This window comes from Malurus melanocephalus, unplaced genomic scaffold (genome assembly GCF_030028575.1).
Source record: "Malurus melanocephalus ecotype Western Australia unplaced genomic scaffold, MMel_1.1 scaffold_99, whole genome shotgun sequence".
NCBI lineage: Eukaryota > Metazoa > Chordata > Aves > Passeriformes > Maluridae > Malurus > Malurus melanocephalus.
The window spans coordinates 75,628-101,901 of NW_026623331.1; the positions used below are offsets into that span (position 1 = coordinate 75,628).

At 40.6% G+C, this 26,274-nt stretch overlaps 1 protein-coding gene across 8 annotated transcripts in view; it reads left to right on the forward strand.

The window, feature by feature from the left end:
- Positions 1–26,274, forward strand: part of MTCL1 (microtubule crosslinking factor 1) — a 102,116-nt gene that overhangs the window by 6,180 nt on the left and 69,662 nt on the right. For all 8 annotated transcript variants that reach the window (XM_057368902.1, XM_057368903.1, XM_057368904.1 and 5 more), the window contains exons 2-3: positions 5,138–5,362; positions 6,870–7,028. In XM_057368902.1, the coding sequence (XP_057224885.1) occupies positions 5,165–5,362; positions 6,870–7,028 (357 nt within the window). In that variant the 5' untranslated portion in view covers positions 5,138–5,164. The remainder of the gene's footprint in view (positions 1–5,137; positions 5,363–6,869; positions 7,029–26,274) is intronic.

The window sequence follows — 26,274 nt, forward strand, 5'->3', positions numbered from 1 at the left end:
AAGAATCATAAACAAGGCATATTCCTTTAATTTGTTCTTAATTATACTTCATTATAATTAAATCAATAACAAACAAGCATGACATCAGTAAAGGTATTAATGGCTTCTCTTCTGGCAGGCAAGTCTTCAATTTGCACAGTGCAGACAGAAAATGACCTATCAGTATGTATTTGGGCTACACAGCGGTGGGAATTGCACACAAAGCTTTCCCCATTTCAACCAGTTCACATTAGCTTGGTTCACTGACAGGGAAGCAGGGAACCCTAATTCTGTTGCTTTTGCAGTCCTGGGGAATCCTGCAAACAGAGTGGCTATTTGTRCATGGCCCTGTGTTCATAGAGCCACCCTTTGTCTCTCAGATGGGTAATTCCTATTAGATCCCAAATAGCTGGGCTTTGGGAAGTCCTTTGGGCAAAGAGAAACCATGAGCTGAAAGACTCAGGAGCTGGTGCAACTTGGATTTCTATTGCAATTTTGGAAAGAGCTGCCAGTTAGAAAACACTTCCATTCATTTTTTTTTTTTTCTGATGACCAGAATGACACAAGAGAAGAAAAAAGCAGTTTAGCTTTTCCTAAACAATATTCTTTCTTCCAGGACTCTCTGCCTCATGCTGTTTTTACTGAAAGTAATARCATAATTACCATTAAATTAAAAGGGATCAAGAGGAGGCTTTCATCCCCTTCAGGAATGTACAGCAAAATGAAGCTTCTGATGCCAGCACTTAACTTCCCAATTTCAATTRCCACTTTGGGGTGCTGGAGCAGGTCCTCCCTGTTTAAGGAAGGGAGCAGCTCTCCATTTTTAGATGAACAAAGAGRGATGGCCGCTTTCTTGCCTGTTTGTTTTAATTACTTTTAAGTGCCTATTCTGAACTCTTTCTTCAGTTTTACAATATTAAAGTCTRCAGCATGGAGCTCAATACCTCCTGAGAGAAAGAGCTGTAATTYTAACTCAAAATAATAATAGTAGTAAGAACAATACATTTTAATAAAGTTGAGGGTTTGGCTTATCTGTTGTTTCCATCTGCCTCGAAGCCAGAGCAYCCTCTTTTTGCAAACCACCACACTGGGTGTTTTGGCTTTGCTGCATTTACCTTTGATTTCTCAAATGATTGACATGTTTTCCTTCAAAGCAGTAGTTTGCCAGTTTAGTAAGTAGGACCATCATAGTTTCTGTTATAATTTCCCCTTCCATGAGTCTTTAACTTAGCTTCCTTCATTTTCTGAGCACTGATCATTTCAGGAGAGGAACTTGAGCTGTACTGATTTTCCAGGTGCAATTGTAACAGTTCTGATTTAGGATCTGCTAACATACATACAGTTTCAGTGCCCACAGCAGAATCACAAGTACTTGCCAAGGAGAATGAGCTGTTAAGAAATGGAAGCATTTACACACTTGTCACTGGCCTTGTGGCCTGTATAGAAAGCAAGATTGTGTCTTTATTGTAACTAAAATTAAACTGTTATGGTTTAGTTAAAGGCTATCCCAGTATCTATAATTGAGTGCTGACTGACACACAAAATCTGAGCCAGATTTTCCAGAGGTGACATGTTTCTCTCCATATATTTATTATATAAAAATAGGACTTCATGTTGCTACTCAAAAAGATTTAATCTGGGTTTTTTTCCTCTCTAGGCTGTACAGACWACATGGGTTCAAGCCCCAAGCACTGCAGCAATGTAGCAGAAAATGGGCTGACACTGCATGCAGCCTGTGCAATGAGGTTTCTGCTCCTTATACAGTCAAAATTGTTTGTGGCCTCATGCTGCCTTGTTTTAAAGCTCATCCAAGRGATGCAATATCTCTAAATACAAGAAGTCAGGCGCAGTTTGATTTCTATGTGAAAATTTCAGGAGTAGGAAAAAACCTAATTGTGGAARAGAAACTCAGTTTAGTAAAAAAAATCTGAGAGAACGGTGTGAGATTTTAAAGTACAGCTTCCTTTGTTGTATTCTGCATTTTAGTTTATCTGCAAAATTACATTAGAGAAAAACAAATGGTATTTATAACCAAAATGAGGGACAAGCATGGGGGAAAAAAATTAACTGACTTGCAAAGTCAGAGTTGTGCTGATAAGGCAGAATGAGAAAACTTTGATTTACCAGGATATTCAAAACAGTCAGTCCTATCTCCTGAAATATAGCTCATACCAATGCTTGCAACTCTTTGAGGAACTTCTCTGGTGTGAGCAAAGACATTGGATTCAGGTCTCCAACAGAGGCAGTGACTTTCATGGCAGGGAGRACTCCCATGCCCACAGAGGGGATTTGGGAATATTCCGTTTCAATGGGATGAGTGTTTCAGGAATTGGGTTGTTTCAAATTATGTGAGTTTCACTTTCCAAGTTTGGTCACAATAAATGCTTTGAAATCAAATTTTTTTTTTTATTATTTGTCTCTAGAAACCAATCAGATTTGCTAACTACAAAACCTGATAAAGGTAAGGAGGAAATTTAAGAGATGAGCAATGACACAATAATTGCAGGCTACTTTATACATGAAAGCCATTTCTTAGTTCTTAAATATAAAGATCAGATTATAAACCAGATCCCATTRATTTGTTGATGACATTGTTTTTTCTTTGTTGTGGGTTTGTGTTTCAAAATTTTAATTTGCAACTAAATTACTAATCTAACATTAGCATTCTGAAGATGACATTAAAAAGTTAATTTGACTCAAGCCTAGCTGGGATAAATTCAATGCCTCAGTCTGCAGACAAACCTTAAGGAATAACTCTGGTCCTATTCATTCCACAGGGCTCTCTTAGCTCTGACAGGTAAAGATCTATCTCTGGTGTGAGTACCTTAGCCAAAATACCTAGTTAATAAGATGATAATGCACAAGTGTACTCCTATTCTTGGGTTCAAAAGCCACTGCTACTCTCTAATCAGTTTCTAAAACCTTGACATTTTCTTYTGCATCTCTTATCTTCACTGAGTATGCTTTTACTTTACCTCTTGAAAGTGTCTATAAATGTGAAGCATAGTGAATAAGTGTGTACACAGAAAAGAATAACAGTTCTTGTCCCCAATCCAATCAAACATGCATTGATGTTTTTCTTTTYAAAAATATTTTAGAATACCTAATTTATCAAAACTTCACCAGTGGATTGGCTGTAATATGGCCAGAGTACTTGGCTGTGTCCYGTGTCCTGAGGAGGAGTAGATAGAGCCTGGACTCTAAATTGTTTTGAAATAATTCTGCTGTGTTTGGACTGCAGAGCTCATTTGCTTCCTTGAAGTCTGCTGYTTGTGCTTAATTAATGTGTTTGGAACTTGGGAGGATGTTATTGATGCACAGGTAACCTGTGCTTAACCTGCTCCTTTTCAGACAGTGTGTGGTGTGAGCATGACCCAGGTCACTGGGGACTGACCCTTGAGCTTATCCATCCACAAAAAATATCCTGCTCCTGCACCTGTCCCGAGGAGACTGTGGGACAGGATGCTCCTGCAGCAGAAATCGGAGTGTATTGAGGATGTACAGTGACAGAGTAGTCTTGTGAGAGAACTTCTCTGTCCTTTCAGAGCATCTGGGGRGAGCTGTGTAGGGCCCTGGTGGAGCAAAGCCTCACTGGCAAAATTACAGAGGTGTAATTTTGGAAACAGCAGGCCTTGTGCATTCCCAAAATTTATGCTGGCCCAGTTAACTGAAATTAAACCACAGCTGTATAAGTACTGGAGTTTTTATACAAGGATGGGATTTTGGTAAGAATAACGCTGTAATTCTAAGATAATTAACAATGCTAAGGAAGTTGTACCCATCTTCCTTTTGGTCAGAGATGAGATCTGCCCCATATTTGTTATCAAAGCTCCAGTGAAGCGAGATTAATATGTAAGTCTGGTTATGCCGTGGGAAGGGGGAATGGTTGAGAGGACTGCCAGGRGAGTGTGGGCAGAGGTGTTCATGCAGGGACTGGGCAGGGGTGGTTCAGCCAGGGGCAGGGGGCTTTGTCAAGGGTACTGACTTCATAGCAGTGCCCTCTCCACCTGAGACAAGTGTGAAATGTTCTCTGGCCACCCTTGGTATTTCAAGTGTGAAATACTCTCCAGCCATCCTTGGTATTTCAAGAGTGATTTACAGATCTGAAGTGAGGTCACAGTGCAGCTCACCCCCAGTGCGAGTTCTCCAGGAATCTTATTTAAGCGAAGTTTTCCACAGAAAATTTTTTCTTTATAATACCAAATGCAATTTTTAAGAAACCAATTAAAAACCTAATAGTTAATTTGAAAAAAAATCTCCTCCTGGCTCTTTTTCTTGATTCCCGCCCCCCTTTCCAACTTTGTTCAAAGTTTCTAGAATGGTATTCTTTTCTTTCATGCAGTGGTTTAGTACCTTGTACCCCTCTACTTGGAAGACTTTTATAAYAGTTCTAGCCTTGGAGCTTTATTCATGCACAGGTTAAACAAATGGCAGTGATAGAGCTTATCCTGTTCAGCTGTAAATCTTTAATCTGACTTTTGTGAACAAGTGCCACTCATGGTATAATGTGGAACTGGGACAGTTCGTGATGCCCAGAAAAGAAYGAGCAGGTTATTCCCATGGGCACAGGTTTGGTTTTGTTCCTGTGGTCCTGTTACTGAGATGTGTGCACACAACAAACTTTCTCCTGCACATAACCCATGTGTCATTAAACCAGTGCACACCATTAGGGTCAGATGGGACAGCATTTCCGCATTCTCAGTATTTGGTGTAAAGCATTTTTCAAGGGAAAATTTCATTTTTAGGAGGTGTTGATTGTTAAAAAGGCATGCCACACAGGGATGTTGAGGTACTTGATTAAGCAGGTTTACTGTATTCTAAATAAAGCAAAGAATCAGTTCAAATAGTGGTAAAGTATCGTACAATTTTAATTTTCATTTGAGATGGTAAAATGAAGGTTACCAGTTTCAGGAGACATGAGCATCTGGTTTGTTTTTAATTACCAAAGCAGTTGAAAGAAATATGACAAGCATTCATTAATTTAGTTCAGCATAATTACCCCATGTTGGGTTAAAACTTCTGTTCCTGTGACTTCTGGATCTGCGTGTTGCAGTCTGTATCATCTCGTTAATGTGGTATCCTAGCGAGCGTGTTTCCTATTTTGCTCCCATGGGTGAGATTTGGAGGTATGATGGAGCACTGTTTTGACTTCTCACAGGATGAGCTGGATGAACTTCGGGCTGAAATGGAAGAAATGCGTGACAGCTATTTAGAGGAAGATGTTTACCAGCTGCAGGAGCTCCGGCGAGAGCTGGACCGGGCAAACAAGAATTGCCGCATTCTGCAATATCGTCTCAGGAAAGCGGAACAGAAAAGCTTGAAAGTTGCACAAACAGGCCATGTGGATGGAGAGCTCATTAGGAGCCTGGAACAAGATTTAAAGGTGGGTTGAGAGATTCATATTCAYAGCAAAAGAGAGCAGACTGTGATGTGGCTTTCTGCAATGGAAGTGAGGGTGACACATGAAACAAGCAGTAGCTCTCCAAATGTCAGGACCAATTTCCTTCTGTTGTGGTGGAGAACAAATATTCAGCTTATCATCAGTGTCAGTGAGTAAAAAAAAACATGTGTTTAGATTCAAAATGAAAGAAATACAGTCAAGTTACATTTGTGCATTTGAAAGATTTAACGGGTCTTGTTTTGCTGGTTTTACTGAAAACCTTAGCTTTGCAATACTGTATAAACAAAACCTGATCTGCTTTTTCCAGTTCATGCTGTTTCCTTCCTTTTCAATTCTTGCTTATGCCAAGGAATTGGGGAAAAAAACAGTCTAGATTGCATTTCTTAGTGTCTAGTGAGTTCCTTGTAACAGGACCAGACTGTTATAGTGTTTTTACAGGGCAGATAGAAAATCAAACTGCTCTTCCTGTAAGAATACAAATCTCTGTAAAAATTATATTCACACTGAAACAGTTTTTGTATCTTTCAGGGAYGTTTCCATCAAGACTAAGTAAAGCTTTGTATAGGCATGATGTTTATCTAGTTTTACTCATCTTTCTCAATATTGTAGCTGATTTTAAGATTCATTCTGTAAGAGGGACTGCTTGCAACTGAAATTATTAAGAATATTGTACTTAAAAATGCAAAAACGTAAAACCTTCTGAAATCAGAATGATTTGTTATCAGCAGTGGACGAGAGTAACATATCAAGTCATGAAACCTTTTAAAATGTCAGACCCAATTTTTTCTTCTATGGTGAAAACCAAATTATAATCTTATAATAATAGCAATGATACAATACTCAGTAAAAATCTTGTATCTAGATTTGAGTGAAAAGAGATACCAAGTATTTTTAGTTAGTTGGCTTTGGTTTTACTGACTTCTTGCAATTCCATAACTCCTCATGGATATGATGGATCACCTTTACAAATGTTTTTGGAGTAAGTATCTATTCTTGTTAGGCCAGACTCAGAAAACCTAAGCTAGCACATATTTCTATGCTTTCACATCACTCTTGCCTAGTAGTGATTGCTGCTAAAGCAGCAAGTTTGTGTGGATGAGAYTGCTGCATGCACTTAGATTTGATCAATGGCCTGTCAGCTTTACAGCAAAATTCCTTATCTTTGGCTTTATCCTTGTGATGTGCTGTACTTTGATGGACGGGTTTGGTATCTGCTTCTTTCCTCCTGTTACTGAGGACATATCCTTAGCATAATGCAGAGAGGGAGCTGGAGATGGGTAATCAAATATATTTTCATTCTGSATTTCTTTATTAGAAATGAATATTCATTTTGGTACTTGGAAGGCTTGGAGTRTTCCATCAAGTGTGTCATAATTCAATTAAAAATCTCTTGGCTGTCTAGGGCTGTAATATGCTTCTTRCTGTAGGAGACATGCTGTAGCTGTTGCTCTCATGGATGATCTTCATACATTTGTGCTCTTTTTACCAGGTAGCCAAAGATGTTTCTGTCAGACTGCACCATGAGCTGGAGAGTGTGGAGGAGAAACGAGTCAAAGCTGAAGATGAAAATGAAGTCCTTCGGCAGCAAATCATCGAGGTGGAAGTATCCAAGCAGACGCTGCAAAATGAGCTGGACAAGTTAAAAGAGGTAAGCAATTGTCAGGAAAGCCTTGCAGAGCAGTGTTGCTGGGTTAGAACAGGAAATCTGGCACACAGGTGTCTTACACTAATTCTCACATGAAATGTTTGCTGATACTGCTTGTACAATTGCCCCAAAAGTCTCCTTTGTTATGTCCCAGATACATCATCAGTGATTTAGAATCAATAGAGATGTAGATGAGTGATGCTCCACTTTTTGTCTGGGGCTTCTCACAGGACTTCTGTCCCATTTTAAACTGTCTGCTTAAAAACTCTCTTCCTGCTGGAGCAAAACTCTCTTTGATTCAAATCCAGCTAGCTGTGGCTCTTCTTTACGAAGGCTGGGACTTCCACCTACTTGAAAGTCAAATGAGGTGTGCATGATTTGTCTCTGAGAGCAGGGTTCAGATAGGCAAGCCGCTGTTTTGGCTGCTGCTCCTCAGCGGTGGCGGCGGAGCCATCAGCATGAGCTAGGCTGCAGGAATGTGGTCTGTAATGTATAAATAACATTACACTTCAGGCACAGAATTGCTGTCTCTTGAGAAAAGGGATCATTTCAACTGGTGCTGACACGTAGTCATACTGGGTGAAGTGATGATCCTTGGAAGCAAGTGAGCTGAGGAGCAGGGGACCGTAAAAGAAAGCCAAGTACACTAAGCACAGCTCTTTGCTGGAGCCTACACCCCGGTCTGCAGTGGTATTTCTGTTCCTTTACAGTACAGCAGATTGGCAGCTCACAGCCCCTGCTCTGTTTTAAACCAGATTGAGATAGAGCATTTAAGCATAATGAGGTAAGGCATTTATCCTCTGAGCCCTGGTCAGATTTAGAGAGCTGGTGCAATTATGTGTTATTTTAATCTTTCCAACATTACTTGTGAGTCAACTGGCACAAAGCCTGGCTCAGTTTTATAAGGACAATCCCTGTTTAATTTCTTTGTGTATCTGAGCTCTGAGTAGTCCACTGCAAGAGTTTTGGAGTGTTTTATACCTAACAGAACAGATCATCACCTGGTATCCATGTCAGTGTTGCTTAGATCACCTGTAAACCTGAMACAAAAGATAAAGTCTGCATGATGTTTTAGCTATTCTCGTTTTTCAGTGTTATTTGTGAATGCTGTGCTAAATGGACATGATAYCATGTCACAGGGTTTGCAGTCTCTATTCTGTGCAAAAATAACATCTCAGTACCGAATGTATTGYTTGCTGTTGATTAACATGCAGGTCCACTGGGTAGTGTGGATCTCAGGGTTTAAGCAGTTTGAGAAGCTAAATTGTGGGGGAGAAGTGGGGAAAAAATGGTCCAGCAGTGCTGAAGCTGGCTGTAACCAGGCTGTACTTACCTTGCTGCTTAGWCTGCTGCAACTTAGCTGTGCTGGGAAGTTCTGCTGGCTCAGCTGTCTCTCTGCTGGATTGCAAGATGAAGTCTTGCTTATTTTGTAAGCATTCCTTGCCCCATAAGAGGCAAAAGGTGGAGAGGAGCTARGGAAAGGAGAGAGCAGGTAGAATGATGGGATGTATTCATTCTGATCTGGAGATGAAGCAGGGCATAAGAGGGATCATGAGATGTAGTAGCAGTAGTAGTAGYAGAGATRGCCTGGTTTCACATGCCAYRAGTTGTGGTTTCTCTGGCAGTCACAGTTTCACAAGGTCACAGGAGGTGAGAAGATGGAGGTTGGAGTCCTTGGCAGGTCACACAAGGACAGATGAGCCAAAAGCTGGAGAAACACAACTATGCATGTGTCAGATAAGTGAATGTTTGCAATGTTGTTGAGGTTGCTAAAAAAAAAAAAAAGAAAGAAATTGTTCTTCACTCAAGATGAGTTCAAATAACTGCCAGAAGCAGTGCCTCCTTAGGAACATYTAATGTGTGCAAGGAATGTATTACAGACAGGGCAGTGGGAAAGCTAGTGYTTTATTTATCAGGACACAAGCGGCCCAAAAGCCATGTATCTTCTTCCCAACGCACCCAGACTCTGCATCTTGTCTGTCTAAGAGCTGACAGTTAGAAGGAACGTTTTCCTATCCAGTTCTGGAGCGTTGCCTGAGACCCAGTTAGACAGCATTCTCTCTCCCATATAGCTTACTGCAACCATATGCTCATTCTCTGTAATATCCTTGACTATTCTCGGCCCTCTTCCTCTGCCATTGGATCAACAGAAAGRTTTTCTCACATCTGTGTTCATATTTATTTCTTAATTCAGTGCCAGCTTCTGCTTTGGCCTGCCGTACCATTCCCTTGGGTCCCATTTCTCACTGCAGTGGATGGCAGATATGTTGATTACCTTTAATGTATTTTGCATACCAAAATACCTTTAGGAATTGTACAAGTCTCTGAAAGCACTCTTTCTTTAAAGCCACCCTTGGTTTTTATCACAATCTTTTGAAAAATTCCTAGCATTTATCACATTAAGTGCTGTTACGTGGGTTTTTTTTACCTCAATGTCTGTTTTGATCTCCTGTGATATTTTCAGCAGGACTTCTTGGTGTGTAATACATAGAGGCTCATTCTATCTGAATGAAATTCCTACTTCCTTAAGAAAGAAGCCTTACAGTTTTAACTGAGAAATTATTCTTTGCCTCCTACTGACCATGTAATTTCAAGTTGTATTAAGTGACTCTGAGAGAGACTTTCTTCTTTTGTTGTTAAATAATGCCAGTGTGTTTTACCTTTGAAAATAATCCTTCACAGTCCTCTCTCCTCTCCCTCTCCCTGTGAATTGTTGCTRATGCACTTCCCTCCCTAGTCCCAGATGCTTCTGGATTCCCATTTCATGACATGCTTTCGAAAGCTTTTGCATAATCTATCAAAACAGCATCTAGGCCCTTGTTTTGTTCTGCTATCTGCCAAATGTTCCCCATCAAAAAAAAAAAATTCTGATTTTCACTGATTGCTTCAGTAAGGAGCTGTCAGTTAATTGGTGAGTCACTTGCAGGTTTTGAGGATAATGCCACTGCCTTCTTTCCCTTTGTCTTTTTCTTTTTTTTTCATAAATGTGCTCCATCCCTTCAGCCTTTTGCTGCATTTCCTGTGTTTTGAGCTAAGATATGAGTTCATAAGGATGTTTAACGAATGCTTGTGGATTTTGTCCAATTCTGATGTCTTCCAGTTAGACATCATTCTTCTCTGAATGTCTTCATCAGTATCCTGGCATTCACTTTGCCTACTCATGCCACTCTACTTCCTTTTTTTTTCAGTTCTGTTAGCCAAAAGTTAATAGAGTTCTTTCCTTTCCCATAATACTTCCTATTTTTTTTCAGATTATACTCATTTATCACTGTGTAGGTTCATCTGCCACTCTTGCCTGAAATAATTCCACTTTTGAATATACTTCTTTACTGGCTAATAATGTTTGCTCACTGAATGTTTTTTAACTTTACTGACTGCACCAAGCTTTTTATTTCAGTCTTCTCTAACTGCTGAAGCACTATGGTTCATTGATTTTTTTCCATGATTACATTCACCTACTTTTTCAGTTTTCAAAGCTTCTCTTTCTGTCTTTTTTACCGTGAACTTTTTAGCTGGTTTTGGGCCATCCTCTGATGCCTTTTTCTGTGGCATTCTCCATCAGAGCTGCAGAATTCTCYTACTGCTGTGAACACTTCTTTGTAGCATATCCTGAGGTGTTTCTGAGAGCTGTCCCTTCCAGGAATTTGCTAGGATTTTCTGTGAATTAACAAAGCCGCTTCCTGCAAAGGCAGCATGCCCTCACAGATTCGATCAGCACACATATCCCTGCCAAAGCTTGCTTGCTTTTYCCTCGTGTTGGCTGGGATATTAACATTGCCATTTGAGTCAATAGGCTGCCAGGAGAGAAAAAAAATTACTCCATCACTAACAAATTACCTCAGCAACATCCCTGCAACTRTCATTTCCCCCTTCCTAATCTCCTAATGCACCTCATGACAAATATGGATGTATATCAAGAATTTCTCTCAATCAATCAACCAGCAAGCATTCAGAACATTTTTTTCCAAMGTTTCCTTTCCTCCAATGCAAAGCCCTTAACAATACTTTTCTGAGCACCTACAAATCAGAACTCTTCTCAAAGGTTTGACAATGGCAAGTGGATTTTCTCTGAGAACTCAACATCTCCACTCAACATCTCACTCAACACAAACATCATTTCCTTGGAGATTCTCTAGGGAACTTCTTCCTTATATTTTCTCGGGGAAGATATTTCACAAAAAGATGCTGTATTTTTAGTTTAAGTGCAAACAACACGGAAATCATGCTTGGGAAATGTTGACTGCCTTTATGTACCATGGTCATTAATTCCCCTGCAAGAAATACCACCCTGAATAATCCTCTCTGAAAACTCTGTACCTGGGGAAGAACAAATCACCTTTGCTATTAATTGTARAAATKCACTGCAATGAGACAGCACAGGGCMCGCTCYTGTTCCCCATGAGGAGAATGAGTTGATTGCTGGTTTTCAGCTGCTAAATGTGTGTTTTCCCATGTCCTTTGTCTGGGTTTGGTGTTGTGAGCCAGGGTAGAGAAAGGGGCAGAGCTGTGGCAGCACAGACACTGCTGGGGAAGGGCAGCCCTGCCAGACCTGACAGAGAGGGGAGRAATAAAGGCAGGGGAAGCAGCTGCTGAAAGATTTGACGTGAGTGCTATGAAATGGTAGTGGTTAGCAAGAAATAAATGAGAACTCTGTAACTGGGAAGAAAGGGGCATTTATTTGTTGTGTGTTGGCTATATGAGCAGGTGACATCATGGCCACTGAAAGCAGAACAACCAGAGGGGCAACAACTGGAGGTGCTGCTTTCTGTCTTGCAAAGACCTCTRTTGTAGCAGCAGCCTCCTACATGACACTGAGATTTCCTTGGTCAGCTCCTAAATCCAGCTGGAATAATTTGTGCTTCAAGCCCCTGAGGTGGTTTGGACCATTAGAGACACCAGCGCTGTTCTCTGGGCACCTTCACTCAGGAAATCACTTCCAGCTGACAGAAAGCCGTGGCTGCAGCTCACATTCACGGGTGTCTTTACAAATAAGGATGAGGCAAAAGGCAAGAAATCCTGTTTCCATTCATTTCTGCATGAGAGAAGTACAAGTCCTCCTAATGTGTCTCCAACACATCTCTTCAGGACACAGACTGAGTTGAAACCCAGGCCTACTATAAATGGGCTTCCCCAGGTTACCTGTGGACTTTTTAGGACAGCCACTTCTATAAATGCTCTTTCATCCAAGAGCTTTACTTGCTTTGGATGTTATAATGCCTAAGCTTATTCTCTCMTCCTCCCCTGCAGCACCTGATTTTCGAGGCACAATTCAAGAACTGCTGCTTTTAACDAAGAAAATTTTCTGTTAAAATATTTGTTTGTTTTAACAGAGTAAAAAGCTTCATTCATAAGCTTATAGAAATGATAGAATTCTACAGGATAAGTTTAAAAGTCTTTCAGACATATTATTTTGAGACAATTTTTTCTCAAAAGTGCAAGTGCGCTACTCTGTTTARCATCAGTAGAGATGGAGAACATTTTGCTCATAGAATAATTCAGCTCTATGAGCACAATATAGCAAACTGAAATCTGGAGGCTGCTGTGTGTGAAATGGCTGAGTGTGACAATGATTTTGCTTGCCATGAACCTTGTAAATAGGGCATAACACATGCTGCATGTGTGTAAAGTGTGATTATTCCAATCTGAAATCACATTTCCCTCTTTTTGCTCTGATATAAATACATAGCTATGGTGCCAAGTGGTACACAAGTGGTGAAGAAATGATTTTTGGTGAAAACACTTGTTTGCATTAAACATTACCCTATGTTTTTATTAGCTAGGAATTTATACATGTTTATTAAGGTGGCACACAATGTTTTTCAGCTATTTTTCAAATGAAATTTACTCACAGAAGTAGGCATATACTGTGAAAATTCTTTGATTTTTGTGATACATTACCTTTTTTAAATACCAGTGAGTTTACATGAAGGGGAATTTATGAGAAACAGGACAAGATTCAAGTAACACTAAAAGGACTAAGAACTCTGTGTTGATTCAATAACCCTGTTTAGAATTTAGTGCTTGTGACAGTTTTAAGTAATGAAGTCTAATGCAATAATCATAACTAAACCCATTAACTGAATGAAAGTTTTACTGCAGCACCATTTTGTCTCCAATATCTTTTTTTCACTGTGATAAATAATGAATTGGTACCTACATTCACCACAGTGAATGATTTATACTTGTTATGGCATTTCAGGAACTGTAGAGATAGTGAAATGGTCTACTCCCTCTTGGCAGGAGGGAATGCATGGGAATGGATCTGTCTGGACTCAAAAAACATGGCAGTTAGGAAGCAAACTCAGAAACATGGGGTTTTTTTTTGGAAGTAATTATATTATACATCTTCTAATGCACTGTCCACAWTTCTCTTTAGAAATTTAAAAATATCTTTAAACAAAAATTTTTGTCTGAAATTTTTGAAATATTTTGTTCCATTTTCTTACATTTATAAGTGCCCCTCCCTGAGCAGTATCTGCATCTGAAATTATGATTTATGATTTACCAAATAAGTTGCTACCAAGCTTCGACTAGTCTTTATTTTCTAGGTATTTGCTGTTTGTTCAGACTTGCCAGCAATCATCTGATGCTACTTCCAAATCCTATCATTTTTGAAGTGAGTTGTTTTGCTAAACAGAGATTCTGCTGATCAGATCCAGAGTTATCTGATGCAAAACCCTGCTCTTCTGTAACTCAGCCTGAGTGGGGTCTCTCATCCCAGGCRTGGGCTACTGCTAACTCACCCCCTTCATTACCCCCAAATATTTTGAAGGACCACAACTGGCCTTTGCATATGGAGAAATTACATTTAAGTGATGGCATTTACAGCAGGAAAAATTATCTACCATAGCTGCATGATTGTCCACGTACTGGTTAGTTATAAGGAAACTTTCCTTGTATGATAAATGAAATTTCTCTTTGCTYTGTTGTTCATGCATTTTTCTTACTACATGGCAGAAGTCTTCGGGTAACTTTTTCAATAGCAGAGACTGTCATGGAGAAGTTCAAATAGTGTATCAGTCTTCCCATCCTCCACCCAGTTACCAAAAATAATCCTGCTGTCTGTCACATGGGCTTCAGCAGTGACAGTGCAAACAAACCGTAGTCTGTGTGACACTTTCATTTCAAAAATACGGACTTTTTTTTTTCATTTCTTCCCTTAATATATCCATAATATAATTAAAGGTTTTCCTCAGAAAACCCTTGCAAAATATTGGTAACTAATCCTTCAAATTATAGTCTGGGGAGAAAGATTAGTGTATGTCTCCAAATTCTAAGTGTTTCAACTGGGGCAAAAGTCCTAGGTGAAGACAGTTCCCTTCCTTTTCCTTGCCAAGGTGTGGGCAAGGCTTTGTTTCAGGAGAAGTGAACTCTCACTGCAATGCTGCCGTTTCTGTGAACAGAAGCTGTGATTTAAAGCTGAAATATCCACTAAATGCACACTGAAGTTGATTAGGTACATCCCTTGTCATTCCGCTCCCYGGTGAAACTAATTCAGAGCAGCAACCATCTGGCAGCTGTTCCTGGGGGAAGTGTCATGCGGTGTTTGGGGTGGAGGTGGATCCCAGGGCATCGCAGTTTCAGAGCTGTCTCATGCCCTGCCCTCCCTGCTTTCCTCCCGGCGCTCAGAGGAGCCAGCACAGATCCCAACTCAGTGCAGCCCTGTGCACATCAGGGAGCTCCAGCTGGAGGAAAAGGGTGAAACCTGTAAAAAAGCTCCCTTTGTTTGGTGCTCAGTGCAGAGCAGGTGTCACTGGCCACTCAGTGCCACTATTCCTGGGATGCACAGCTTCCCTGTGCTCCTTGGCTGGCTCCCGGTGAGCGGGCACCGACTGCTGTCATCTCACATCCCGATAATTTCACCCCGGCATCTGGAGCTCTGGGGAGCAGGACGCAAAAGAGGAAGAGACAGTTTGTCAGGGTGAGAAGAGGAGCTTTGTCAGATGCAGAGTTTCTTAACAAATTTTCCAGATTGCCTGTGGTTTCTGTTGTGATGATCCTGCACTTCAGAATATGTGCCACGTCGGAGCATGGACAGCCAAAGGAACAGCACTGTCCGGAAATGCTTAGCAAGGTGAAAAAAAAGTCAGAGCTATTGATTTTTGTCCTTCTTTGAAAGGGTTACTTGATTATTTCTCTYCTGAAATTAATTATTTAGACTTGCTTCTCTAGCTCTATTTTTAAAAGGAGAACGTAACTTATTGCACAGATAACTTATGAATTATTAACACTGCACTACTCAAGCTGTCAGAGGATGAATGAGAGGCAAAGATCTGACCATCTTGGCAAGTTTTGCACTGCCATGCTACGGCACTGGACTGTCCCCCTTCTCWGTGCTGGCACTGTGCAGGTAAGCCTGGCTCTGCTGTCCAAAGAAAGCCTTGCTGGCTGAAAGGAGCCCAGCCTGGCAGAGTGCCACACATTGCCTGGATCTGTCAAGAAGCTCTCCRTTCCCCCGAAAGGGAAAAATGGAGTCATCTGGTACAAGTAGGTCAGGAAAAGGGTTTAAGCAGTAAAGAGGCGGCATTATGCAGTTGTGACTCTTCAAGCAGCTTCTAATGGGCACACTTTGCTGCTCTCTGTAAATTACTGGTTTCTTTGGGCCACAGATGAAGATATTTTCACCCATCTTGCTCTTTTTGAGAACCCAGTCTGTGCCAAAGAGGTGGTGTGTGTAGTACTTCAGTCCCTTTCTCCTCCCCATGGGAGTGATCCCCACACACTCATTGGTTTTGCCAGCAGTTGTATCAGCTGGGAGCTCRCTGCAAGATTAGGATGCTTTTTCACCCTGTTCCTACACTCAGCTGCTGAAAAATGCCTGGGAAGGAGACAGGATCTGTTTTGTGGGAGGAGGCAGAGCAAAGCYTTCACTCGATTTGGGTTTGGGTTTGATGTGCCTTGATGTGAGAAGCGCTGAAGTTCCTTTAAGTACCCCTAGTGGCAGTTCATTCATTCTAGAAAAATGACAGAGTCTGCCCCTAATGAGTATGATATTTGTGATTTCTGGGTTTCCTTTTTTTTTTTCCTGTATCTTTTGATAAAAGATGGAAGCTCCAGCCCAAATAAACATTACAARACATTCTTACCCAAATATGAAAATTTTAGGTCTTGCTCCAGCAATAGTAACCAGAGCTGGGGAGGGTAAGCTGTGCTGRTATTTAGGGATATCAACACAATGCCTACGTGGGAAGAAGCAGCACAACAATCCATCTGAGAGTGCCAGATGTACATATTGGTCTATTTAAGGCCTCTTTCTGAGGGATCCCTCCAAAATAGTTACAGTCCAATCTCTTCAGCCTGCTTTTGCCTCAGTTAGCTGTGCCAAGGGAAAGTGGGTCTTGTGCAGAGATTGGTGAAGGCAGCTCACCTCATYGTCACTGTGTGCAGAGTTCAGGATAAATTCCCCTCCTTGAGTTCAGCRGTGTCAAAGCAGCAGACTTGCACAGCAGAGAAGGGAATAAAGTAATTAAGTTATGTGATAAAGCATTTCTAAGGCAGACACAGATCTGAAAACCTTTAAAATGTTTTTCTCTTYAATGTTTTTCATCATATATATTTTTCTATAAAAATAATTGAGGAAATTTTTTGTTCATCTCTTCTTTCAGTTTTCAGGAGTCTGATCCTTCATAGAATAATAAAAGAGTTTGAGTTGTGAGGGACCCTTAAATGTCATCCAGTCCAACWGACCTGCAWTGAAYCAGGACATCTTCAACTAGATCAGGTTATTCAGAGCCCCAGCCTGAGCCTGAGTGTTTCTAGGGATGGGGAATTTRCCACCTCTCTGGGAAATCTGTTTCAGTGTTTCACCACCCTCATAAAAATTTCTCCCTTATGTGCAATCTAAATCTGTCTTCTATGAGTTTAAAACCTTTACACTTTGTCCTATTGCAACAGGCCTTACTAAAAAACGTGTCCTCATTCTTCTTATAAGATCCCTTTAATTTTAAAAGGCTGCCATAAGCTCTCCTTATGGACATTGAGCCAATGACCACTACAGCCTGAAGGTACTGACCATCCAACCAATTCCTCATCCATGAAACTGTCCACCTGTGAAATGCATCTCTCCAATTCAGAGAGGAAGATGTTATGGGGGACAATGTCAAAGGCCTTACAGAAGAACAGATGAGACCCATTAGCTCTTCCCTTGCCCACTGATGGGGTCACTCCATCACCATCAGGCTGGTCAGGCAGGACTTGCCCTCGGTGAAGCTGTGCTGGCTGTCTCAAATCACCTCCCTGTCCTCCATGTCCCTTAGCATGGCTTCCAGGAGGGTTTCTTCCATCATCTTCCTAGGCACAGAGGTGAGGCTAACAGGTTGGGCATTCCCAAAGTCCTGGTTTCTAAAGGAATCCTTCTGCTGTTCCATTGCCATGCTCATGTGTCTTTTATGATGAATTTTCTAATTTGTTGATTATCTCAAACCATGTAACGCCTATTGCCACAGGTATCATAAACTGAGGGCAATTATGGGGACCATTCCCATAACGATTTGGGGAGGAACTAAAATGTGGGTCCTACATTAGTTATAAGGATGTGAAATGGTGGGAATCACTTGTGGGAAGGAACTTCCTGTTGTACCTTGATGATTATGTACAAAAATTGCAGAATGATTACTGTTGAGTTCTCTACTGTTGTGGTCAGCTGTCAGCGTATGTGAATGCACATATATCTATTCTGGACTACTTTCATAAGAGAAAGGAGAAAGAAATTAGGGTTACTTTCAAAAAAGAAAAAAAAATAGTGAGACCACATCTTTAAATTGTCCAGCACACTACTCTTCTCTTTTGGTGTGCTACATCTCCTCAGATGGCCAAATATCAGCTTTCCTCCTTCCCCTTCTACAGGTCCCTCYTTGATGGGATTCTCTCATCTTCTGTTCCATCCTCTTCCCCTTCACCTTAGATTTTTCCTTGGCATATTTCAGATATGGATGCTGAGTTGAACACAAAATTCTCCATCAAATGCAAACCAGGCCTCGAGGTTAGGGGGCAGCTGGGCTGGTCAGGACTTCAGACACACCTTGGGACAGCAGTGCTGAGGGCTGAGCTACACCATTTGGCAAGTTATTTTACAGCTGCTGCCAGAAACTGCTTCCCTAGGTCAGGACTTCAGGCAAGAAAAAAAAATCTTTAAACAGGAAGATTTTTCTGCTATTTATGATTCCACCTGCTCTCAGTTTCCCTGAAAATACTGTGAGAACGTTCCCGTGGTGGGATAATTTGTCACTTCCATTTTGGGCCTGACTGTAGTAAGTGCAAAAAACCAAACAAAATGGAAAACAATGTCAGTGAATATTAAAGTCAGGGTGGTTTTTATCCTGCAGTGCTGTTTGCACTCTTGGGTAAAGTTTTGCATCTGTTCAGTTTTGTTTGAGTGAATAGTCCACCACTTCACACAGCCATAGAGGATACTGTAATCTAAATAACACAAATTCAGAGATGTGTCTTGCTTCTCTTGGACACATCTCTGGCAAAAATAAGCATTTTTAAGAAATTGTGTATTCTTTGGGGGGGAGCAGGGAAARGAAAAAATAGAAAGAGTTCCTGTGGTTCTGCACAGGAAGATGAGCCATTGGCAATCCTGCAGCTTCCTTTCACTGAATATGGTTTTGTGCTATCAGCTGTTGGAAGAAACAGGAACATTGCATGAATTGCTGTCCTGAGTTGGTGTGAATAAACACTGTGGAGAACTACAGCATTGTTGTTTCTTTGCTACAAGATGATCAGGAGACAATTTGACAACAATTTTCTCAGTCAAAAGGAAGAAAGAGGGAGTCTGTTGGGGGTGAGCCATACTGACATGGACATTTCATACATGCTTTGTGTCTTCACGGATGCTTTCCTTCAAAGTAAGAGCGAGAGAAGGGCTTTGGATACAATATCCCACAGGTATCCAAACAYAGCTCTCTCACCCTTCTTCAAAGAGTCTGGTATTAAAAGGAAGATCTTTGTTACAAAGCTACACGATTTTTCACTGTGAATGTAACCAAGAGAGAGGGGAAAAAGAAAGCCTTTCTGAAGGCTTCAGTTTCCTCAACCAACCAGCATGTAATTCTCAGTGTATGAAGACTGACAGGCTTTCCAGGATTTGCTAAAACCAGTTACCAATAAAGGCATTTTCACAACTGAACGTGACAGTCTGTTAACTGGTTTTAGATGTGGGTGTTGATTGGATCCTGGCACCTCTACTCCAGGTCATCCGCCGACATAATTGAAGGGGACAGGAGCACTAATTAGAATGCAAAGSTTGTCATTCTTGTCAGATTATAATCTGGTTTTTAAAATCGAAGCTATGCTTTCATCCCTTTCCTGGTCTSCATCTGATTTGGTTCCACACTCGGTCACTCTATCTCTTGCTCTGAAGTCCTGGAGTTGGGTTTTACTTGGCAGCTCAGAGAGGAGAAGGGGAAGAATATAAGATTTCCTCTTGGGCAATCAGGAGAGGAAATAGTTCAGATAAATCGCCCACCACCGAAGGCTCATTTTACTTCTGTTTCATATGAAGACCTGCTGGGTGAGGAGGATGTGGAAACCACTTGGAACCTTGTGATGGGGAATGAGGAATAGAAAGCCTTGGGAAAATATTGATTTAACTTTAATTTTCTATTCAAGGGCTTCTTGTGTTGCAAAGATCTACTGCTCATAGCTGATTATCCATAATCAAGACATTTCAAACAAAGCCATTAACAGAAATGTTTCTAGTCTACCTCTGAAATTCGTAATAAAGGTTTAAAACCTTAAACCAGATTGGCAGGTTGACATTTCTAAGAATTGTTTTTGCCGTGTAAAACTGCTAGCATAAAAGAGACTCGGCATCATTAAGGATTTATTGAGCTTCTATTTTCTCCATTAAAGTTCTGACTATTATTTTCAAATGAAAGATGTACCACAATGAAATCATTAGTGRCTGTGCATTTAGGAATTTTTTTGACAGCACTCCTAACTATTACAGCCAGGTAGTCAGACTGCCTCTATGACATGCATAGCAGTGACAACTTATCTTTTTCTTTGATAAGAGATGGAGAATTTGACCAGAAGTGAGCAGATATCAGAATGTCAGAATGATCATAGCTAACTGCAGTTAGTTTTGGTTTTGTTTTTTTTTTGGTTTTTTTTTAACTCATGGGGTAATAACTATGGCTTTTTACTTTGTTTTCTTTCTTTAATTGTAGACCTCTTTCTTTTTAGGATGACTGTGTATTACAAACATGGCCTTGGGAAGTGAGATGATAAAATCAAAAATAAAACATCCCATTATTGCCCACGTAGGGAAAAATATGTCCATATTAAACTTTCTAGGAGTTTAGCATTCACTTCATAGGAATCTTGAAATACAGGAAAAACTGATGACAATACTTACATATTTACAAAGGATTGGAGGTAGRGGAATTGGATTCCTACAGAAGTCAAATGTCTCTTTGCTGTCTGTGTGTGWTTTTTAAAGAGAAGCTGGCTGTGTGGTGAGATCAAGTCAAGCCTTCATAGGTAACAATGCCTATCTCCAGAGGCAGACTTCCAAGCTAAGAGATATTTTTCTGTCTCAAATTGTTTGTTATCCTTACAGACCTAATTAATCCTTTAGACTAATACATATGCATCTAAACACCCATTATTTTAGTTTGATGTCCAACAGCAAACAAGTGCCTGAGGTTTAATGAAGTGTTTTGGCTACAGCCAAATAAAATATAAAGKTTTCAGTATCTTACAACTGTAGATACTCTAAAAAGTTGGCCAAAATCCCTTTGATTAGAGTCTTGTGGTGGAGTGCCTACTCCTACCCATACAGTGTGGGATCCAGCAACCACAYAGTCCCTGTTCCCCATGTGTGGTACCATTTTGTCAACTCCAGACTGTCATTTTGGCATTGTGGCAACAGGTAACCAATGGAAATCCGGACTGGGTGAGGTTTAGCAGCTAGAAGTTTAAAAGGTATTTCTGTTCTTGAAAATGGTGTTTAAAGCAGCATCTGGGGCTTGCYATTTGATCAAGCAGATCTACAAGGTAAACCTCTTTAGGGAACTTTTTGATTGCCCGTCCTGAAATCTCAGCATGGTGTGAAGTTTGAGAACAGCAGTAAGAAAAGGTTCTGCTGTGTTCCCTGGCGTGGGTTGACTGTTCTCTGCTGTGATAAGCAGAGGTAGCCTCTCACAATTGCTCATCTGAGGGCATCAGCCAACCCACCAGCTTCTGCCCTCAGTAGTGGATAATTTATTCTGCCAGAAGGAATGGGAAAGAGCATGTTTCTTTTCCTTTCTTTGCCAAACATCAGGGGGAATTACATGTACAAATATTCCTCTTGCAGAGCAGTCTCCCAGTCTGCTGTGCACCTGGGGCAGCTGCACGCTGCTTGCCTGTTACAGATACACCAACTGCAGGTGCCTGTCTCTCTTCTGCTCTTCCTTGGAGCTTTTGCTAGGTGAGGGATACTGGAGCCAAGGTCAAAGTGAAAATTCACCTGTGTCAGTGAAAATATATCTTAATTCTCAGAAGATTTAATAGTTGTCTGGGGTTGTGTGCATCCTTGGTATATTGTCTCATGGTTGTCAGCAGAGTTTTCGTGAAAGGGAACCAGAAGGGGGAAGGAAATTAAAATGCTCAGATTTTTAGAGAATGATGGCACAAAGGGTAGGATTGTGGAAACAGAAGAGCTCTTTCAGATATAAAACATGATAAATTGCTTCAGCATAATGATGCTCATCAGAAGCAAGTGAGTAGCAGAAAAGGAATGTAATTTCAATTATGCCATAAATTCACTTTTGGCTGGCACAAACAGCTGTCAGAGGGCAGACAGAATTTCCTTCCTAACCTTAATGAAACACAAGCACTGTGATTTTAATTTGCAATTGGCATTTCTTCTTTGGTGCAGCAGAGGTTGGAAAACACTGTCCCTTTTTTTTTTTTTTTTTTTTTTTTTTTTTTTTTTTTTTTTTTTTTTTTTTTTTTTTTTTTTTTTTTTTTTTTTTTTTTTTTTTTTTTTTATAAAATCTATTTGCTTGGAAGCATTCCTCTGTTTGTTTTATTAATTCCCTGGTTTTTTTACTATGTGAATTTCCTGTGATGATCTCACGGTGTTTACAGCATTTCTTGCAATGGTGTAAACAGTGACTGATGCCTTGTTTTCATATCTGGGTGTGGCAGGGAGTAACCACATGCAAACTGCTGGTGAGCCACATCCAGGGAGTCCTATCCAATGTCAACCTCTCATGAGACTCATTTCAGGCAAGGTGGATTCACTGCTAATGCCATCATGCTTGAGGGCTGCCTCCAGTGAGTTCCAGGGGGACTTAAACAGTAATGAGAAAACCTAGATAAATAAAGAAAAAAAGAAAGAGTGTGCTAAAAATTAATTTAAAGTATCACTGGTTACTATTGTAGATACAAGAAAGAAAACATTCCTTGTGTAGAAAATTAATGAAWGTGCAGTGCTGTTGTGTATGCAAGGATTCTGAGTAATCTTAAGCACATTTTTATGCAATATAACTGCTTCAAGTATGAGTAGMTCTTTCATACTCACAAAAATAGGGAGAAGGTATTTCAGAGTGTTTACTGACATTTAGTAATGTGTTTGGGGCTACCTAAATGTTTTTAGTCAGAGACTCTCACTGTATTTCAGGAGAGTTAATAAATTACATCATGGAGTTATCTGTGTGATTTACTCCAGGTTTACTGGTGGGAGAAAGGAGGCACAGGATTATTTAAAATATAGACTACTTTTTGTCTGCTTATTTCTGATCTCTTGAGTAGGGATGACCATTGGGTTTCAATGCCACTACTATGCAATGATTTCTTAGTCTTTGACTGCAACTACAGTAGTATGTTCAGGGATATGTTTGAAAGCAGCTTTGTATTTAATTTTATTTTTCTAATTAGAATTGTAGTATGCGTGTGCCTAAAGAGTTACTGCCTGATTTGGGGATCCTTTCATTGGCTGCCCTCCAAATCACAGCTTTTAACTGCAATCTTTAAACCTCCATCATTTTTCCTCAGTGTTTACTGTAGAAAAAATGTTTGTGCTGCTGACTTTGCTCCCCCGGTCTAAGACAAAGTGATTTTTATACTGGCACAGAGAGTTGCTGGAGGCAGAAGCTATTACAGAATAACTTGTTGGGTAGACAGCGTAAACAAGTCAGCAGTCTGTGAATCTCACTGCTACATGATTATCACTGAAGGGCAAGGATTTAGGAAGACTCCAAGGAGAYCAGGCATGCATCTGTATGAAGTGAGCAACCAGACCTGTCATACAAGTGCAWATGTTACCACCAGTTCGAGGAATGAAGGCAAATACTTGATTTAGGATTTAGGTACGCATTGAATTTGGAGATTTGCCTGGGGTCCCATTAGCTGGAAGGGATTTCCTGCAGAAGCTTCTTCTTTCAGGCACTGACAGTAATCATCCCCAGSTTGCTTCCCAAAGGGAACAGGCAGGTGTCTCTCTGTCTGACATGCATAACCTTGCTAAAAGCATACTCGTTGAAGCTGAGAAGCTTCACAGCCCCAAATCCCCAACAGAAGGGATTATATCTGAATCGGCCCTAAATTGAAACCCCAGTTTCATATTCTTCCTTCATCTGAGCTATTAGAAATCCTCATTCAAATGTCAAATGTCCATTTCTGTAATTGTTTTGGCATTTCATTTTTTTATTCTCAATATAGCTTCTGGACATATCTGGCTTTCCTTAGYTGATGTCTATCTTCTCCTCAGGAAYTTTAATTAAAAATAGTCCATCCTAACAATGCAGTTGCTTGTGTAATTTTTCTCTGGAAAAATAAATTACAGTAGGCTGTATCATCTTGCTGCTTACTTAWGGAATAWTTWTTTTTTTTAATGGAAATTRCCAGATCAACATCTAGCRAGTAATTCAAYTGAAAGTCCTTTACTTTTAATATTTTCTCCCAAAGGTAGGTGAAGGAAAGAAAATATTACAGATTTTCTAGGAAACCTGCGAGTCCACTTTTTAGATTGTGCAGAGTTTTAAGACTTTTTAACAAGGTTTACATTGCYATCATGGATATGTAAGCTTAATCCTGACTGTAATAAAATAGGATTTAGTGGTGCTCTGTACCTTCCCAGCAAAGTTGGAACAACAGGATTTGTGTGGGTAGGTATGTGAGAGGAACAGCTGCACAACAGATCTGCAGTCACTTGTGGGCTGCAGCACTGTTGGGGGATTTGGGCTCTGTGTTTGTGCAGGGAAAGAGCTGCCACTCCATGCCAGACTCAGGCCAGCCTCCTTCTCCAGGGCATGAAGGGAGGGAGGGACACGGTGTGGCTGAGCTCAGCACAGCACRTTGGGCATTGCATTTTGTGCTGGAATTGGAGGAGATGGATCTAGCAAGGGGTCAAGCTCCATGCAGGGGAATGTGTAGTCCTTTTCTTTGTTCACTGAAACATGGTAAAAAATTATTTCACATCGTTTGGACAGGAGTTATGTAAAATCTATTGGTCCCCTTTTTACATTGATCAATATATTTTAGGAAAACCAGGAGCAGTAAGTATAACCAGGACATAGGGGTTGCTCTCGCACAGGTGGGAATTGGAAGGAAGGAATTGGACAGACTGAATGCTGTGTGTGCAGGTTGGTGCCACTGCTGAGGAACTGACTTGAGGACAAGAGCTAGTCCCATGTCACCTCAGCACTGCTTGTAAAGTTTAACCCAAAAGATATTTTTTWTTTTATTTTATAGCATTCAGGAGATGCAAGTGATCCACTTCCCCACTTTCAGTGCCTGGACGCAAGTTCCTGCTCCTGCTGGGGGCTGGAGTCGCTCACCSAGGCTCACTGGGATGGTGTCTGTGTTAGACTGCACACCTGGTGGGATTGGGGAGTCACCCTGTGGCTCAAAGCCACCCCTGACCCCAAACTGTGTGGCAGGCCTGGGGAGCAGCCATGCACCCACCACTGCAATGGCAGCATCCATCATGTCCTTCTCTTAATGCTGCCTATCCTGAAGGATTGCTCTGTTAGCCCAGCAGCACCAGGCTTGGAGCAGCACTGCTGTTTGCACCCAAAACAGCCCCAAGCCCGGGCAGGATCCACTTTTTTTTCAGTACTAGTGGGGACTTGGGAACAATGGCAGTCTTGAAATCAGCCTTGTAGCCATCTTTGTTTACAGCTCCTTGCACATGTCATTGGATAGGGTGATGCCATGAATGATCTGGAAGTTGAAGTCTACCTGAGAAGAAAGTATTTCCCTCCCCCCACATGAATSATTTGAATCTAGGGGGTTTAATCACTGATTTGCAAAGAACCTTTTTCATCAGGTCAGTGGTGAGATGCAATTTGGCTGTTCCTCAGGAATTTGGTATGTTTTGTGTGAGTACTTCTGACTCATGTTCATTGTGTTCTGCAGGAACTGAACGGGTAGATGCAAAAGGTGATGTGGGGAGTTCTTTACCGAAATTTTGAGAAAGGCAGAAAAACTGAATGTTTGAACTTCCTTGGAGGCTATTCCTTTGAGCTAATATTCAAGTGTAGGGTATGGAATAGCAGGAAATTATTGATATCATCCCCAAAGCTCTTTTGATCCACTGCACAGATTCTGGCTCTGGGTCTGGTCTTCTCTGGGTGAATACTGAGGTGTGTAGTAGAGGCACACAGAAACTCCAGTGAGAGCTGTCTGCAGCTGTTAACAAACTTGACTTTCTGGCATGCTCATCCTGTAGACTTTTGCAAACACACAGAGCATTCATCTGAGGATGCAGAGATGTGTATTCCAGCAAATCTGTTATAGTCTGCAGTGGATGCTAAACAAGAARTTCTTGAACAACTGGAGGTGGGAGGTCTTCAACATTTTCCATCGTAAATGTTAATGTATGTAGCAGACAGAAGGAGTATTATATAAAAAGTTGAGACTTTCACATTTTTCTGGTTCTGACCTATGGTAAGKAGGCTGATATTTGCATTATTTCCGTGGTATTTTTTTCATAAGGGAGAGCTTAAAGCAAAGAATTAAAATATTTAAATTTGAAGCAATTTGTTCCTCTGAAAGWCTGATTTAAAGTGAAAATGGTTTAAAAGTAGAAAGGAGTAAAATCATGATGTGTCAAACTAGAAATATTTTTTTATTGTAATTAAAGCTTCCAGTTAAAGGCAGGTATGTCCAAATTTTTCTGAAAYACTTTTTCTGTAAGAGGTACCATTATAAAATGCTGTTTCATTACCTTGATTGTGAGGGTGTTATTATAATTTTATGAGGCCCAAAAATATCCCAAATGCTTCACAGAAAAGGTTGAAGACAAGCTCTCTGY